Source organism: Kogia breviceps, chromosome 7 (assembly GCF_026419965.1).
Source record: "Kogia breviceps isolate mKogBre1 chromosome 7, mKogBre1 haplotype 1, whole genome shotgun sequence".
NCBI classification, from domain to species: Eukaryota; Metazoa; Chordata; class Mammalia; order Artiodactyla; family Physeteridae; genus Kogia; species Kogia breviceps.
This window is the reverse complement of record NC_081316.1, coordinates 70,245,342-70,259,176: the sequence shown is the minus strand read 5'-3', so window position 1 is coordinate 70,259,176 and position 13,835 is coordinate 70,245,342. Positions and strand designations below refer to the sequence as shown.

Sequence of the window (13,835 nt, the reverse complement as noted above, 5' to 3'; positions counted from 1 at the left end):
CTTATTGTTGATATGGAGAAAGTTTTGGAGGTCTGGATAGAAGATCAACCCAGCTACAACATTCCCTTAAGCTAAAACCTAATCCAGAGAGACGCCCTAACTCTCTTCAATTCTACGAAGGCTGAGAGAGGTCAGAACGCTGCAGAAGAAAAGTTTGAAGCTAGCAGAGATTGGTTCATGAGCTTTAAGGAAAGAAGCTGTCTGCATAACATAAATGTGCAAAGTAAAGCAGCAAGTGCTGATGTAGAAGCTGCAGTAAGTAATCCAGAAGATCTAGCTAAGATAATAAGTGAAGGTAGCTACACTAAACAATAGATTTTCAATGTAGACAAAACAGCCTTCTATTAGAAGAAGATACCATCTAGGACTTTCATAGCTAGAGAGGAGAAGTCAATACCTGGCATCAGAGCTTCAAAGGACAGGCTAACTCTCTTGTTAGGGGATAATGCAGCTGGTAACTTTAAGTTGAAGCCAATGCTCATTTACCGTTTTACAAATCCTCAGGCCCTTAAGAATTATGCTAAAAATCTACTCTGCCTGTGCTCTATAAATGGAACAACAAAGCACCTTCTGTTTAGAACATGGTATACTAGATTAAGCTCACTGTTGACGCACTGCTTAGAAAAAAAAAAAAAAAAGGTTCCTTTTAAAATAATACTGCTCACTGATAATGCACCTGGTCACCCAAGAACTCTAATGGGAATATACAATGAGATTCGTGTTGTTTTCATGCCTGTTAATACAACATCCATTCTGCGGCCCATGGATGAAGAAATAATTGCTATTCAAGTGTTGTTATTTAAGAAATGCATTTTCTTAGACTTTAGCTCCCATGGATAGTGATTCCTCTGATGGATTTTGGCAAAGTAAGTTGAAAACCTTCTGGAAAGGATTCCCCATTCTAGATGCCATTAAGAACATCCATGATTCATGGGAAGGGGTCAAAATATCAATATGAACAGGAATTTGGAAGAAGTTGATTCCAACCCTCACGGATGACTTTGAGAGGTTCAGGACTTCAGTAGAGGAAGTAACTGAAGATGTGGTGGAAATAGCAATAGAGCTAGAATCAGATGTGGAGCCTGAAGATGTGGCTGAATTGCTGCAAAATCCATGATTAAAAAATTTTTGGATAAAGAGTTATTTCTTACAGATAAGCAAAGAAAGTGACTTATTGAGATGGATTCTACTCCTGGTGAAGATGCTGTGAAGATTGTTGAAATGACAACAAAGGATTTAGAATATTACATAAACTTAGTTGATTAAGCAGTATCAGGATTTGACTCCAATTTTGAAAGAAGTTCTACTGTGGATAAAATGCTGCCAAACAGCATTGCACGCTACAGAGAAATCATTGGTGAAAGGAAGAGTCAATCGATGCAGCACACTTCAGTGTTGTCTTATTTTAGGAAATTTCCAAAGGCACCCCAGCCTTCAGCAACCACCACCCTGATCAGTCAGCAGCCATCAACAATGAGGCGAGAATCTCCACCAGAAAACAGATTACATCTTGCTGAAGGCTCAAATGATGGTTAGCATTTTTTAGCAATAAAGTATTTTTTAGTTAAGGTATGTATATTGTTTGTTTAGACATATTGCTCTTGCATACTTAATAGACTACAGTATAGTGTAAACATAACTTATATGCACTGGGGAACCAAAAAATTCATGTGGCTTGCTTTATCACGATGTTTGCTTTACTGCGATGGTCTGGAACTGAACCTGCAATATCTCTGAGATATGCTTGTAGTTGTTAGAAAAGATAAGGAGAAATATATTATACCAGAATTACCTATCCTTCTCTGGAGCATTTGCAACAAACTGACAGTAGCTCATACTGCATATAATAAAAATGTTTATGGTCATTTTATATGAAAATATCTTTATGTACATTATGACATATTCTTATCACATAGTACATCTAATTAGAGGTCTATGAGAAGATATAGAGGAGTAAAAAGATGAGAAACACCTGTTTTTCCATCATTACAAGATAATCATCATTAATATTTTTATGTACACCTTTCTATTCTTTTTAGGCACATAGATGCATATACAATATGGTATCATGTCTAATCTACTTTTCATGGGTATACTATCTTTATTTTATCCACATTTAAATTTCACCATCAAACACTGAGCTCAAGTATACGCTGGACATATGTTCAGATTTTTGAAATAAAGATAAATCGACAGACAGCTTTAATGGTTTAATATGTTAAACATTGCACAATATTCAACAATTAGAGAAAGTCTAGGGGATGGTATAACCATATACCTTTGTATATTTAGGGCCACAAGTATAGGGACAAGCCCTACAATTTGAGGAAAATCCTGCTCAGGACTAAACTGAGAGGTCCTTGGTTGCCGACGGACTCTCCCCTTGACTTCAGACTTGAGACAAACCAAGGAGTCTTTCAATATACAAAAACCAATGAATTCAGGAGAAACAGGAGCAATAGGATAGGTATTAAGGAATTGGTTCTTGCCAGTTAGGATTGTGATGGCCAGTCTGAAGCGAGCAGAGTTGGCTGGAGGCTGGAAATATTGCAGCTCTAGTCCAGAACAGCAGTCTAGAGACAGAATGGTTAGTACTTTCTTCCAAAATTCCCAGTTTTACAAACAAGTTCATAGGATGCTTTCCTCAAACAGTACTAATCTACTTTTAAGTGAATGATCTTTAACTTCACCATTTTTGTAACTTCAGTTCCTTTATATCACTATCAGAAATTACTCATTCAGGCTACTGTTTTTAAAAACTTGTTTCTCCCAGCTTTTAACTAATATTAAGAGCTACAAGGAAAATTATTGTACATACGTCTGCATTCATATTCTGAATTATTTCTTGAATTAATTATAGTTTAAATTACTGAGTCAAGGGCAATGTGCATTTTTAAGACGATGCATTTTATCATATCACAGTACATTTAATTGTCCTAGAATGCTTATAAGAATTTATGAATAAATAAATGAACATATGAAAATAAAAATATTTATTACATTGCCACGAGTATATAACAATTCTTTTCTATTACAAAGAATGAGTGTTACCAGTTTAAGTTTAATTAAAAACAAAATTCATAAAATATGCCTCTAGAAGCAATTCATCAATTTTACATGGCTGTTGGGGTAAATTTCACCTAGTATTAAGACTATTTCTGTCTTTGAAAATCCTTGCTTAGCATTGTTTATTGCTGCTGTGAAGAACACAGGGGAAGAGTTCAGGTGTGAAATTTGTCTTTTCAGGATGGTCATCTAGAAATGCCTGTTTTAGCCCATCTTGATGGCATTGAATTCATATTTTAAAGTGCTTGTTACAAAAGTCCCTAAGAATGTCTTTTCCTGCTATTTTAGGATTTCTGAGGTACAATATTATCTATTCATTTCTACAGTTGAGGATATAAGGAAGCCCTTCTTTCCTCTGTACTCATTCTGTACATTCTAATTCTCTATTTTTAAACCCTTGTGTCATACTCTTCTTTTTAGCTCAGTTCAGACAAGTGTATTTTTGATTTTTAATTGAAGTGGGTCTTCTTTAGCTTGGCTTTTACTAAATACGTTAATAATGGAAACATTAAAATTTTAGCAGAAGAGTTTTAAATATAACAGTGAAGTTATAATTTCTTGTCTGTGTAGGACTTTACAGTTTGTGAAGAGCTTCAGAATAGAAAAAAGAACAGATGAATTACCTTGAATACAGTTAGCAGTTAGTGGTTGGGTGGTCTTTGGGAAGACATTCAATTTCCTTGAGTATGCTTAGCATAGAGTACGTGATGAATTAATAGAATCTATTTTTATTTTGTATCCTATTTTGCCTCCAAATGACCTATGGATTGTTTTATCCCTGTTTTACAATTGAGGAAACCAAGGCACAGTGCATTTTAGTGATTTGCATAGAGTCATTTAGCTAACAAACATAAACTGAGAGCTATATTTCTGTCTCCAAAATAAGCATTTTTTTCATTCTATACCACTTTTTTTTTTTCTCAATGCAAGGACATAAGAAATAACTCTTTATCCTATATCATGACAGTGATATTATTTACCATATCATGTGGAAATCTGATTCTGCATATGCATGGCACAGAGTAGGCTCTCAGTTATCATATAAATGAGTGAAAACCTGTATGGTAATATGGTTGGCTTCAGTCTTCTTTTGTAGGGAGAGAATTGTATGTTAAGACCACAGTGCTGATTGTGTCTGTTGAATGTGGTAATCAGGGTACCTACCTCTTAATGTTGTTGTTAGTATTAGATGGTGTCATAGATGTAAAGCATTTAGAAAAATGCCTGGCACATTAAGCATTCAGTAAATGTTAGTTCTTACTAGTATGTGAATGATTTTAGAGTGAGAAACCTTTAATATGTATAGGATTATAGTTGACTTAGTTATTATCTGTTATGTATCATGTAATTAGTTTTAATAGGCTTTTTCTATTATTTTTCTATGGTTCATGTTGATATTTATTTATAATTTCTTTAATATATCTTTTAGGACTGAAAGAGTTGTCCCCACCTCCTCTAAATCTCAAACGTTTATACAAAGAGACACTAGAAATTGAACCCATATTGATAATCATTTCCCCGGGTGCTGATCCTTCTCAGGAACTCCAAGAACTTGCTAATGCTGAGAGGAGTGGAGAGTGTTATCATCAGGTCAGTACATATTACCCTGCTGTTTTTGCTACAGCTATGGGTCTTCCTGCCATACTTGATTCTATTAGTGGAACAGACATTTTTTGTTGCGGTGTGCCAACTAATGTCCCTGGAAAGTGTCCATATCCTGATCCCCAGAAGGAACTTTGCAAATGTAATTAAGTTAAGCATTTTGCAATGGAGAGTTTATCCTGGATTATTCATTTGGGCCCAATATAGTCATAAAGGTCCTTTTAAGAAGGAGGCAGAAGAGGCAGAGTGAAGGAGGGAGATGTGAGGAAGCAGAGGTCAAAGAGGTGAGCAGTTGCTGTGCTGCTGGCTTTGAAGATGGTAGAAGGGGCCACAGACAAAGAAATGTAGATGGATTCTAGAAGTTCGAAAAGGCAATGGAAGGATTCTCTCCTAAAGCCTCCAGAAAGAACAGCCCTGCAGTACTACCTTTATTTTCGAACCCTGACACCTTGATTTAAAAATAGATCAATAGAAGAGTGGGACTTCTAACCTCCAGAAGTCTGATAAGATAATATATTTGTCTAACATAATATCATTTTGTCCTGAGCTAAATTTCTGAGTTTTAGTTTGTTCAGATTAGCACCTCTTTTTCAATTCAGTTGGCATGTAATTTTGAAAATGAATTAATTTATCCTCAATTTTTGACATGTAAAAACAACTTTTTCATTGGGAAAATAATTAATAATGATTAAAAAAGCAGAATACTTTCACAGCAACCCAAAATTGACAAGTGAGAATGTTGTGAGGAATATAAGTAGAAGATAGCAAAATAACAGAGAGTTAGGCTTACTTGTACAGGTTTTGCACTCTAGGGAGTTTCATTCATTCCTAGTTATAGTGTATTAATATATTAGGACAATATTCAATTGTCAGTGAGATGTCTTGAGGAAGGAGAGCCCTATTCTACAGGCTGTATCTGTTAGCAGTGATATTGGCAGAAAGATAAAACTATTTGCACTCACTGTAAGTTTGACTATATGAATTTCTAGACTTTTGTGTACTTGCAAAATTTTTAATATTGTAAAACCTTTTAAATACAGACATATTTAATCATAAATCTCCTGTTATTTTAATGTTTTTGTTGCTATGCTGAATGTATGTCCTAAGGATAATAATATATTCTTAATGCAAAAAATTAATTTTCATTTCAAGAAACTGTTTTTTTTTTTTTTTTTAACGTAGGGGCTAACCATCTTCTTGACATTTCCTGTTGTGCTTTTTAAAAATGTATTTTTTTCTTAGAGTATATGTTTTATTCTAAGGTTTCATGAAGCTTTAAGCTGTTTTCATACAATTTATGCCTTATAGAAAATTTTGAGTTCCTACTTTTATCTACCATTTCAGTTCAGCAAACTACTTATTCTTTGTATTCCCCTCTGATTCTGTTGTACATGCTTTCAACTGTTGCAAGGGTTTTTTTTGCATTTTAATAATGGCAAACTAATATGTGCATCTAAAGAGTTCAACCAGTATTTGTTTTATCCTTCCTATTTGCTTAGTTCTGGGTTAGATCTTAAAAAATAAAAAGAAATCAATATATGAGCATTTATTACCTGTTTTGTTACATGCTTTTGTATGCAATGAATTAGATGCATGGTTCCCACTCTCAAAAACTTTATAGTCTAATTGAAAAGCAAAATCAATACTGGTAAAAGTCAACTAAAAAACAATGAAATTCTGTCTTGTATTCATTATGAAAAGAGATCACTGTGGTTTGAAGTAGTCTATAACAGTATTCTTCAAAGTGTTTTGACCATGTACCCAATAAAATATTTGAGCCAGGACTCTCAGTAAATGTGTTTCTCTCATATATACAAAGACAGGTATAACTGTACTGATACTTAAGTATTATATATATTATCCTTAAAAAGACATATGGAGGAGTTTAAACTTGGTATAATAAGTGGCATGCAACCAGTTTAGATCCTTGACTAAAACTTTTTTATAGAATCCTAGACTTAAGTAGTCTTAAGTAGACTTAACTAGTCTATTCATTCAAATAATACAGAAATCTTATATACTGAATCTATTTTCTAGGGTGTTTCGGCTTCTGCTTGGAGGTTTTCTATTTTATAAAGTGGCCTAGCCTATTACATGAGTGCCCTGAGTGCAGATAGACTATAGGGATTGGAAATACAGGAATGGAATTCCAGTGAGATCAGGATTCTCCTTCCCTCTTCCTCTCCCATCTCTTCTTTTTCTCCCCTCCCCCTTTCTTCTTTTCTTTCTCTCTCCTTCCTGCCTCCTCTCCCTGAAAAAGAATAGATGAGCAGAGGGCTAAATGTAGAGTCTTGAGGCCCAACATGTTAGGGTCTTCTAGACAATGAAGGGCTAAGGAATTATGCAGTTCAATGGACCAAGTAGCTTGGGAGCCAAATTTGTGCAATGTTGGAGAAACTTTTTTAAAAGAGAAGCAGATTTCAAGGAAGTGGTATTGTTAATGTTTAATCCCACAAAGAATTCAACAAGACAGTAGTCATAAAAAATTATGTGTTTAAAGGTCCATGTTTGAGAGGGTAAGAATTGCAGGAACTAGTGGGATGAGGAACAAAAAAACTATTCAGTAATTCTTTATACTATTCTATAACTTGCAGACCTGTAATGTTAATACCTTTACTAAATAGAATAATATTAAAAATCTGCCACTGATATAAGGACAGAAACAAGACAATTGTTGGAAACAGCAAGAGTCTGATATTTCTTATTAAAAGTTTAAAACCCTGATTACAGTACTTGAGTTAGTTCAGTATGTATGGCAGGATAATTTGAAAGTCTTCTGTTACAACATGTTATCAGATCTGTTTTTTTTTAGTTTTGTTATTTGTTTTTGCAGGTTGCCATGGGTCAAGGTCAAGCTGATTTAGCAGTTCAAATGCTAAAAGAATGTGCCCGAAATGGAGACTGGCTCTGTTTGAAGAACTTACATCTTGTGGTATCTTGGCTGCCAGTTCTGGAAAAGGTAGATTCAGATCAGTGTGGTGCAAATAATATCTAATATACTCAATTCAGTAATCTCCAAGGAACATCAGTATTGAAATATGTCATGCACGATTTATGATGTCTTTAAAAAAATAAGTATTTGTTGGGGAATCATTTAAAATCTGTTACATATTTTCTTCTTATATATATGTACATTTGTATAAACCCAAATGGATCTTTTAGTAAGAAATCTATAAAAATCCCTTTTTTAAAGTCATTTAGGGGAAGTCAAAAAATTAATCAGGACTGAAGGGGAGGCTTAGAGAATTTTTTCAGATGAAAAATAGGGAAATGTTTTAAAGAATTGTAGAAGACCTATTTGTAACATTAAATTTTCTTTATGCCTTTGTTCTATTGTATCTGTATGAGGAGAAAAGATGTAGAGGAGTCAGAGAGAACTACAGAACACTTCCTAGGTGCTAATAAGGAGGCTGGCTGGGTGTAAATGGAAGCAATCATTTTATTTAACAGAAATGGGCCCAGGACGAAAAAACTTTAAGACAGAACAAATTGATGTGTAGGTTTAAATGCAAACCTGGAATTAAGTCTAGTGCTTATTTAAGAAGAAAGATGAATATGGCTTTGGGTAGTCATAGATGACACTGAAGACAATATGTTCCTTGAAGACTATATGTGATTTAGCTAAGTGTAGGGGGAAAAAAATTGCAGTTAATTCTAGCAGCACAAGTAGAGACATAGTGGTGGGAATGTGCCTGCCTAGTACAAAGAATGAAGGTGTCCTTGAATATCCTGGAAGGGTCAGGCAGAGCGATGTGGGGCAATAGAGTTAGCTGGCTAGGAAGGGGCAAGGTTATGGAATACCCTCAAAATCGAGCAGAAGTGCTTGGAATTTTTGTCCTAGGACACAGAGTCAAAGGAGGTCCTTAGCAAGGGAGTTAATAATTAATTTAATTAATCTGGCAGAAGTTATTCAGAATAGAACCAAACAGAATAGAGTGGGAGACCATAGCCTAGTTGTAGTATGTTGAAAATTTGTGTAATGTGTTGAAAATAAATTGGCAACTATAGCACTTTACATAAAACATGTAAGTAGTTAAGTAATCTTTGATGAATGAGTTAATGTGACTAAGTGAATGAAGTGATAGACCATGATGACTTACTACTTATCAAAAGAAGATGTAGATTTTGGAACTGAGATATATATGAATATTCAAGTAATTCCATTATTACTACAGTTTTCTATAAAATTCACAAATGTATAAAATATAAAATTTATGTCAGATGAATTACATATGTTTCAAAACATAAGGAAGACTTGTGAATACTTGAACCTGCTTTCTGTTCTAAACAATAGATTGATAGCTATTAATCTATGTAAAATATAATTACAGTTATTATTTTGGAATCAAATCTTAATTAGGACTTTTTGAAGCATATATAGGGTAGATTATATTATAAAAGTTTAAAAAAATTTAAAAATGTTTTGCTTTTCTTTTGGGAAGTTTGGATGAATTGTTTGGATATAAATTTGTGCTTATTTTAAATTCAACTATATCACAAATGTATTGTTTTTTTTAATCTTTTTTTAAAATATGCTAACCCAAAGCAAAATTTTATTCCAATTTTGCATTTAAAAATTATTATTAGGTATAGAAACGTTTTATAATTTACAATTTTAAGGCAGCACAATGTTTTCATGGCAGTTCTCTTGCCATTTTTTGTCATCTTTACATTTCACATGATAATAATGAATTTTAGTATTAGACATATATTTATTAAGATAATTTGTAGACTTCACTCTCTTTTAGAGCTATCAACATTTCTCTTGTCATTCATTCATTCGTATATTCATTCATTTTACACATGCTTGCTGAGTACTGAAAAAATCCAGGAATAGTCCTAGGTGCTGATTATGTACAAAATTTGTACCTGCTCTCGAGGAGCTTGGTTTAGAAGAGACAGACCACATTAATAACTATACAGTCATATGATGAATACTGCAGAAGGGAATTTACAAAATACCGTCAGTGATTAATCTGCTTGGGATTGTGGTAGTGAAGAGTCGGAGAATATATTCTCCCAGAACATGATAATTAAATTATATTTTGACAGATGAGTAAGAATTTGTCAGGTTACGAGAGAATAACAGGCAGAAAGAATATGATGAATAAAGAGACAAGAGATAAAAATTCGAATAAGTGACTAAAGCGTACAGCACAGGCAGGTAAATTTGAATGGTGAATTTTGGATATTATAGGCTATAGGACACACTAAAAATTATATTGTAAAGGAATTGATATTATAATATAACTCTATGGAAGTGTGAATTGAAGAAGTGAGAACCTAAAAGCCTGAAGATGGCTCGTAGTTTAGGCATCACTACTATAGCTAACACTTATTTTGTATTTACTGTGTGTTGGGCACTGTGTTTTATACAATCCTATGAGGGTAGGTATGGTTATTATTCTTGCTTAGAGAGTTTAAGTCAAAGAATCCAAGGTCACACAGCAAATAAGTGGCAGAATTTGGATTTCTACCCAGGTGGCCCAGTTCTAGATCCAAGTTCTTACCTATTTCACTATGCTAGGAATAGAGAAGATGAAAATTTAGAAAAACATAATCAAAACATTAAGAAATATATCAGAATATCATGGAAAGATTTTAGTAAGATAAGTACTTATTAATAATATATTTATAAAATGGAAATTTGTGTGTATGTTTAAGTAGATTTTTATTCTTGTTTTTATAAACAAGGAATTGAATACTCTTCAACCTAAAGATACCTTTCGTCTTTGGCTCACTGCAGAAGTTCATCCCAACTTTACTCCAATTTTATTACAGTCAAGTTTGAAGATAACATATGAGGTAAGAAGATTTAAAACTTGAAACATGGGCTTACCCAGTGGTACAGTGGTTAGGAATCCACTTGCCAATGCAGGGGACGTGGGTTCAAGCCCCTGTCTGGGAAGATCCCACATGCCGCGGAGCAACTAGGCCAATGCACCACAACTACCGAGCCTGCGCTCTGGAGCCCACGAGCCACAACCAGAGTTCGTGTGCCACAACTACTGAAGCCCACGTGCCTAGAGCCTATGCTCCACAACAAGAGAAGCCACTGCAATAAGAAACATGCACACCGCAACAAAGAGTAGCCCCCACTCACTGCAGCTAGAGAAAGCCCACGCGCAACAACAAAGACCCAACACAGCCATAAATAAATAAATAAATAAATAGAATTTATTAAAAAGATAAAAACCTGAATCACTAATTGTGTAAGTGCAGTAATTTAGCATGCCTTCTAAAGCTCTGTAGACAACTGTCTACACTCAAAAACTTTTGTATATTTAGATGAAGTGTATACATAATACGATATTTATAAAAATACATTTACATTTTTCTTTTAAATATTATTTAATATCATTAACTTTTTTGTTTTTTTATTGTAGTAAAAGATATAATTAAAATTTACTGTCTTAACCATTTATAAGTGTACAGTACAGTGGGGTTAACCATATGTACCTTGTCATGCAACAGATCTCTAAAATTTTTTCATCTCACAAAACTGAGACTGTATCCACTGAAGAGCAACTCCCTATTTCCCTTTCCCTCCACCCTTTGCAACCACTATTGTACTTTCTGTTTCTGTGAGTTGGCTACTTAAGATCCCTCATATAAGTGGAATCATGCAGTATTTGTCTTTTGGTGAATGTCTTATTTTACTTGGCATAATGTCCTCAAGGTTCATCCATGTTGTAGCATATGACAGCATTTCCTTCTTTCTTAAGGCTGAATAATATCCCATTGTATGTGTGCACTACATTTTCTTCACCCATTTATCAGTCCGTGGACATTTAGATTTTCTACCTCTCGGCTATTATGAATAATGTCGCAATGAACATGGGTGGGCAAATATCTCTTCAAGATCGTATTTTCAGTTTTTTGGATATATACCCAGAGTGGGATTGCTGGATCATATGGTAATTCTATTTTTAATTTTTTGAGGAACCTCTATACTGTTCCATTGTGGTATACCATTTAACATTCCCACCAATAGCACACAATTTCTCTGATCCTTACCAACACTTGTTATTGTCTCCCTTATTTTTTTAATAGTGGCTGTCCTAACAGTGTGAGGTGATATCTCACTGTGGTTTTCATTTGTATTTCTCTATATTTAGTGATTTTGAACATCTTTGTATATGCTTGTTGGCTATTTGTATGTCTTCTCTGGAGAAATGTCTATTCAAGTCTTTTGCCCATTTTTAATTGGATTTTTTTGTTGTTCAGTTGTACAAATTTCTTATGTATTCTTCATATTGACCCCTTATCAGACGTACAGCTTACAAATATTTTCTCTCATTCCATTAGGGGTTCCTTTTAACTGTGTTGTTTGTTTCCTTTGCTGTGTAGATGTTTTTAGTTTGATGTAGTCCCATTTGTCTGTTTTTGCTTTTGTTGCCTGTGCTTTTAGTGGCATATCCAAAAAAACCATTGCCAAATCCAATGTCATGAACTTTTCCCCCTGTTTTCTTCTAGGAATTTTATAGTTTCAGGTCTTAGGTTTAGGTCTTTAATCCATTTTGAGTTAATTTTTGTATTAGGTGTAAAGTAAGGGTCCAACTTCACTCTTGCACATGGATATCCAGTTTTCATATCATTTGTTTTTTGACATAGCTAAGTTAGATTTTCAGTCTTTGTTTTCTTCTTTCCTTCATTCATTCCCTTTATCCATCCATTCATCCATACATCTATCCATCAGTCCATCCTTCTAACATGTAATGCTTGGCAGATCCTCCCCAAACCCGATGCATCCAAAACTTTATGTGTTTGTAATGATATTGTGGAACTGGTCCAAGTCATAACTGAAACAATAATAAGAAACTGAATTAAAATTTTTAAAAAACTGGTTTAAAACGTTCTACTTGCATTTTCTCTCAACTTGTAGAATATAATCTCTTATATAATCTCTTGTCTGATGAAAAATATCTTATTAGTGTTTATAACTACCTGTTATTTTAGATCAGTACTTCCGTTTTCCATCTGAAGGCATTAAGTCTCATGTAAGGAAGAAAAAGGCTAAGGATTAATCCAAGGAATGCAAAAATGATTTAATATTTGGAAATATATTAATTGAATGAATGTCAATTATAATGTCTAGTAAGAGAGAACTTCTCCAGCCACTCTCTCAGTATACTCTTCTACTAAACTATATTGCAGAACTGGATTGTACAAGCCCTGAAGGCAAGGACTATGTTTTTTCTTGCTTTTTTTTTTTTTTATTACATAATATGTGGCATGTAGGAAGAATACAGTAATATTTCAATAAATGAAGAGTTAATATATCAGGGGAACTGTTTCTTGAAAAATTTAACTTAATGTGCAGCCTCTTCCAGTATCCTTTTTTAGGAAGTAATTTGATTATATTTTTATGGAAATTTTCAGTTTCATTTAAGTTATTGGTGAATTTTTTTCTATTTCTTAAATCAATGTAAATGATTTTAACCATTCCAGGAAATAGTGCAGTTCATTATGTTCAAAATTATTACTATATATATGTACACATATGTACACACATGTATTGTATTTAAAAATCATGAAATCTTCATTTTATTGTTTCTTCTCTTTTTGATGAGTTGCTGGAGTTATTTTTAAAAATTTATTACATTGAATCTGTAGATTGCTTTGGATAGTATAGTCATTTTCACAGTATTGATTTCTCCATTCCAAGAATATGGTATATCTCTCCATCTGTTTGTGTCATCTTTGATTTCTTTCATCAGTATCTTATAGTTTTCTGAGTACAGGTCTTTTCCCTCCTTAGGTAGGTTTATTTCTAGGTATTTTATTCTTTTGGATGTGATGGTAAATGGGATATTTCCTTAATTTCTCTTTCTGATCTTTCATTATTAGTGTATAGGAATGCAAAAGATTTCTGTGTATTAATTTTGTATCATGCTACTTTACCAGATTCATTGATGAGCTCTAGTAGTTTCTGATAGCAACTTTAGTGTTTTCTATGTATACTGTAGTATCATGTCATCTGCAAACAGTGACAGTTTTACTTCTTTTTCAATTTGGAATCCTTTTATTCCTTTTTCTTCTCTGATTGCCATGGCTAGGACTTCCAAAACTATGTTGAATAATAGTGGTGAGAGTGGACATCCTTGTCCTGTTCCTGATCTTAGAGGAAATGTTTTCGGTTTTTCATCATTGAGAATGATGTTTGC

At 33.6% G+C, this 13,835-nt stretch overlaps 1 protein-coding gene across 2 annotated transcripts in view; it reads left to right on the top strand.

Moving 5' to 3' along the window:
• Positions 1 to 13,835, top strand: part of DYNC2H1 (dynein cytoplasmic 2 heavy chain 1) — a 380,690-nt gene that overhangs the window by 213,223 nt on the left and 153,632 nt on the right. For both annotated transcript variants that reach the window (XM_059068297.2, XM_067038564.1), the window contains 3 exons: positions 4,496 to 4,656; positions 7,502 to 7,627; positions 10,363 to 10,473. In XM_059068297.2, coding sequence (XP_058924280.1) covers positions 4,496 to 4,656; positions 7,502 to 7,627; positions 10,363 to 10,473 — 398 coding nt within the window. The remainder of the gene's footprint in view (positions 1 to 4,495; positions 4,657 to 7,501; positions 7,628 to 10,362; positions 10,474 to 13,835) is intronic.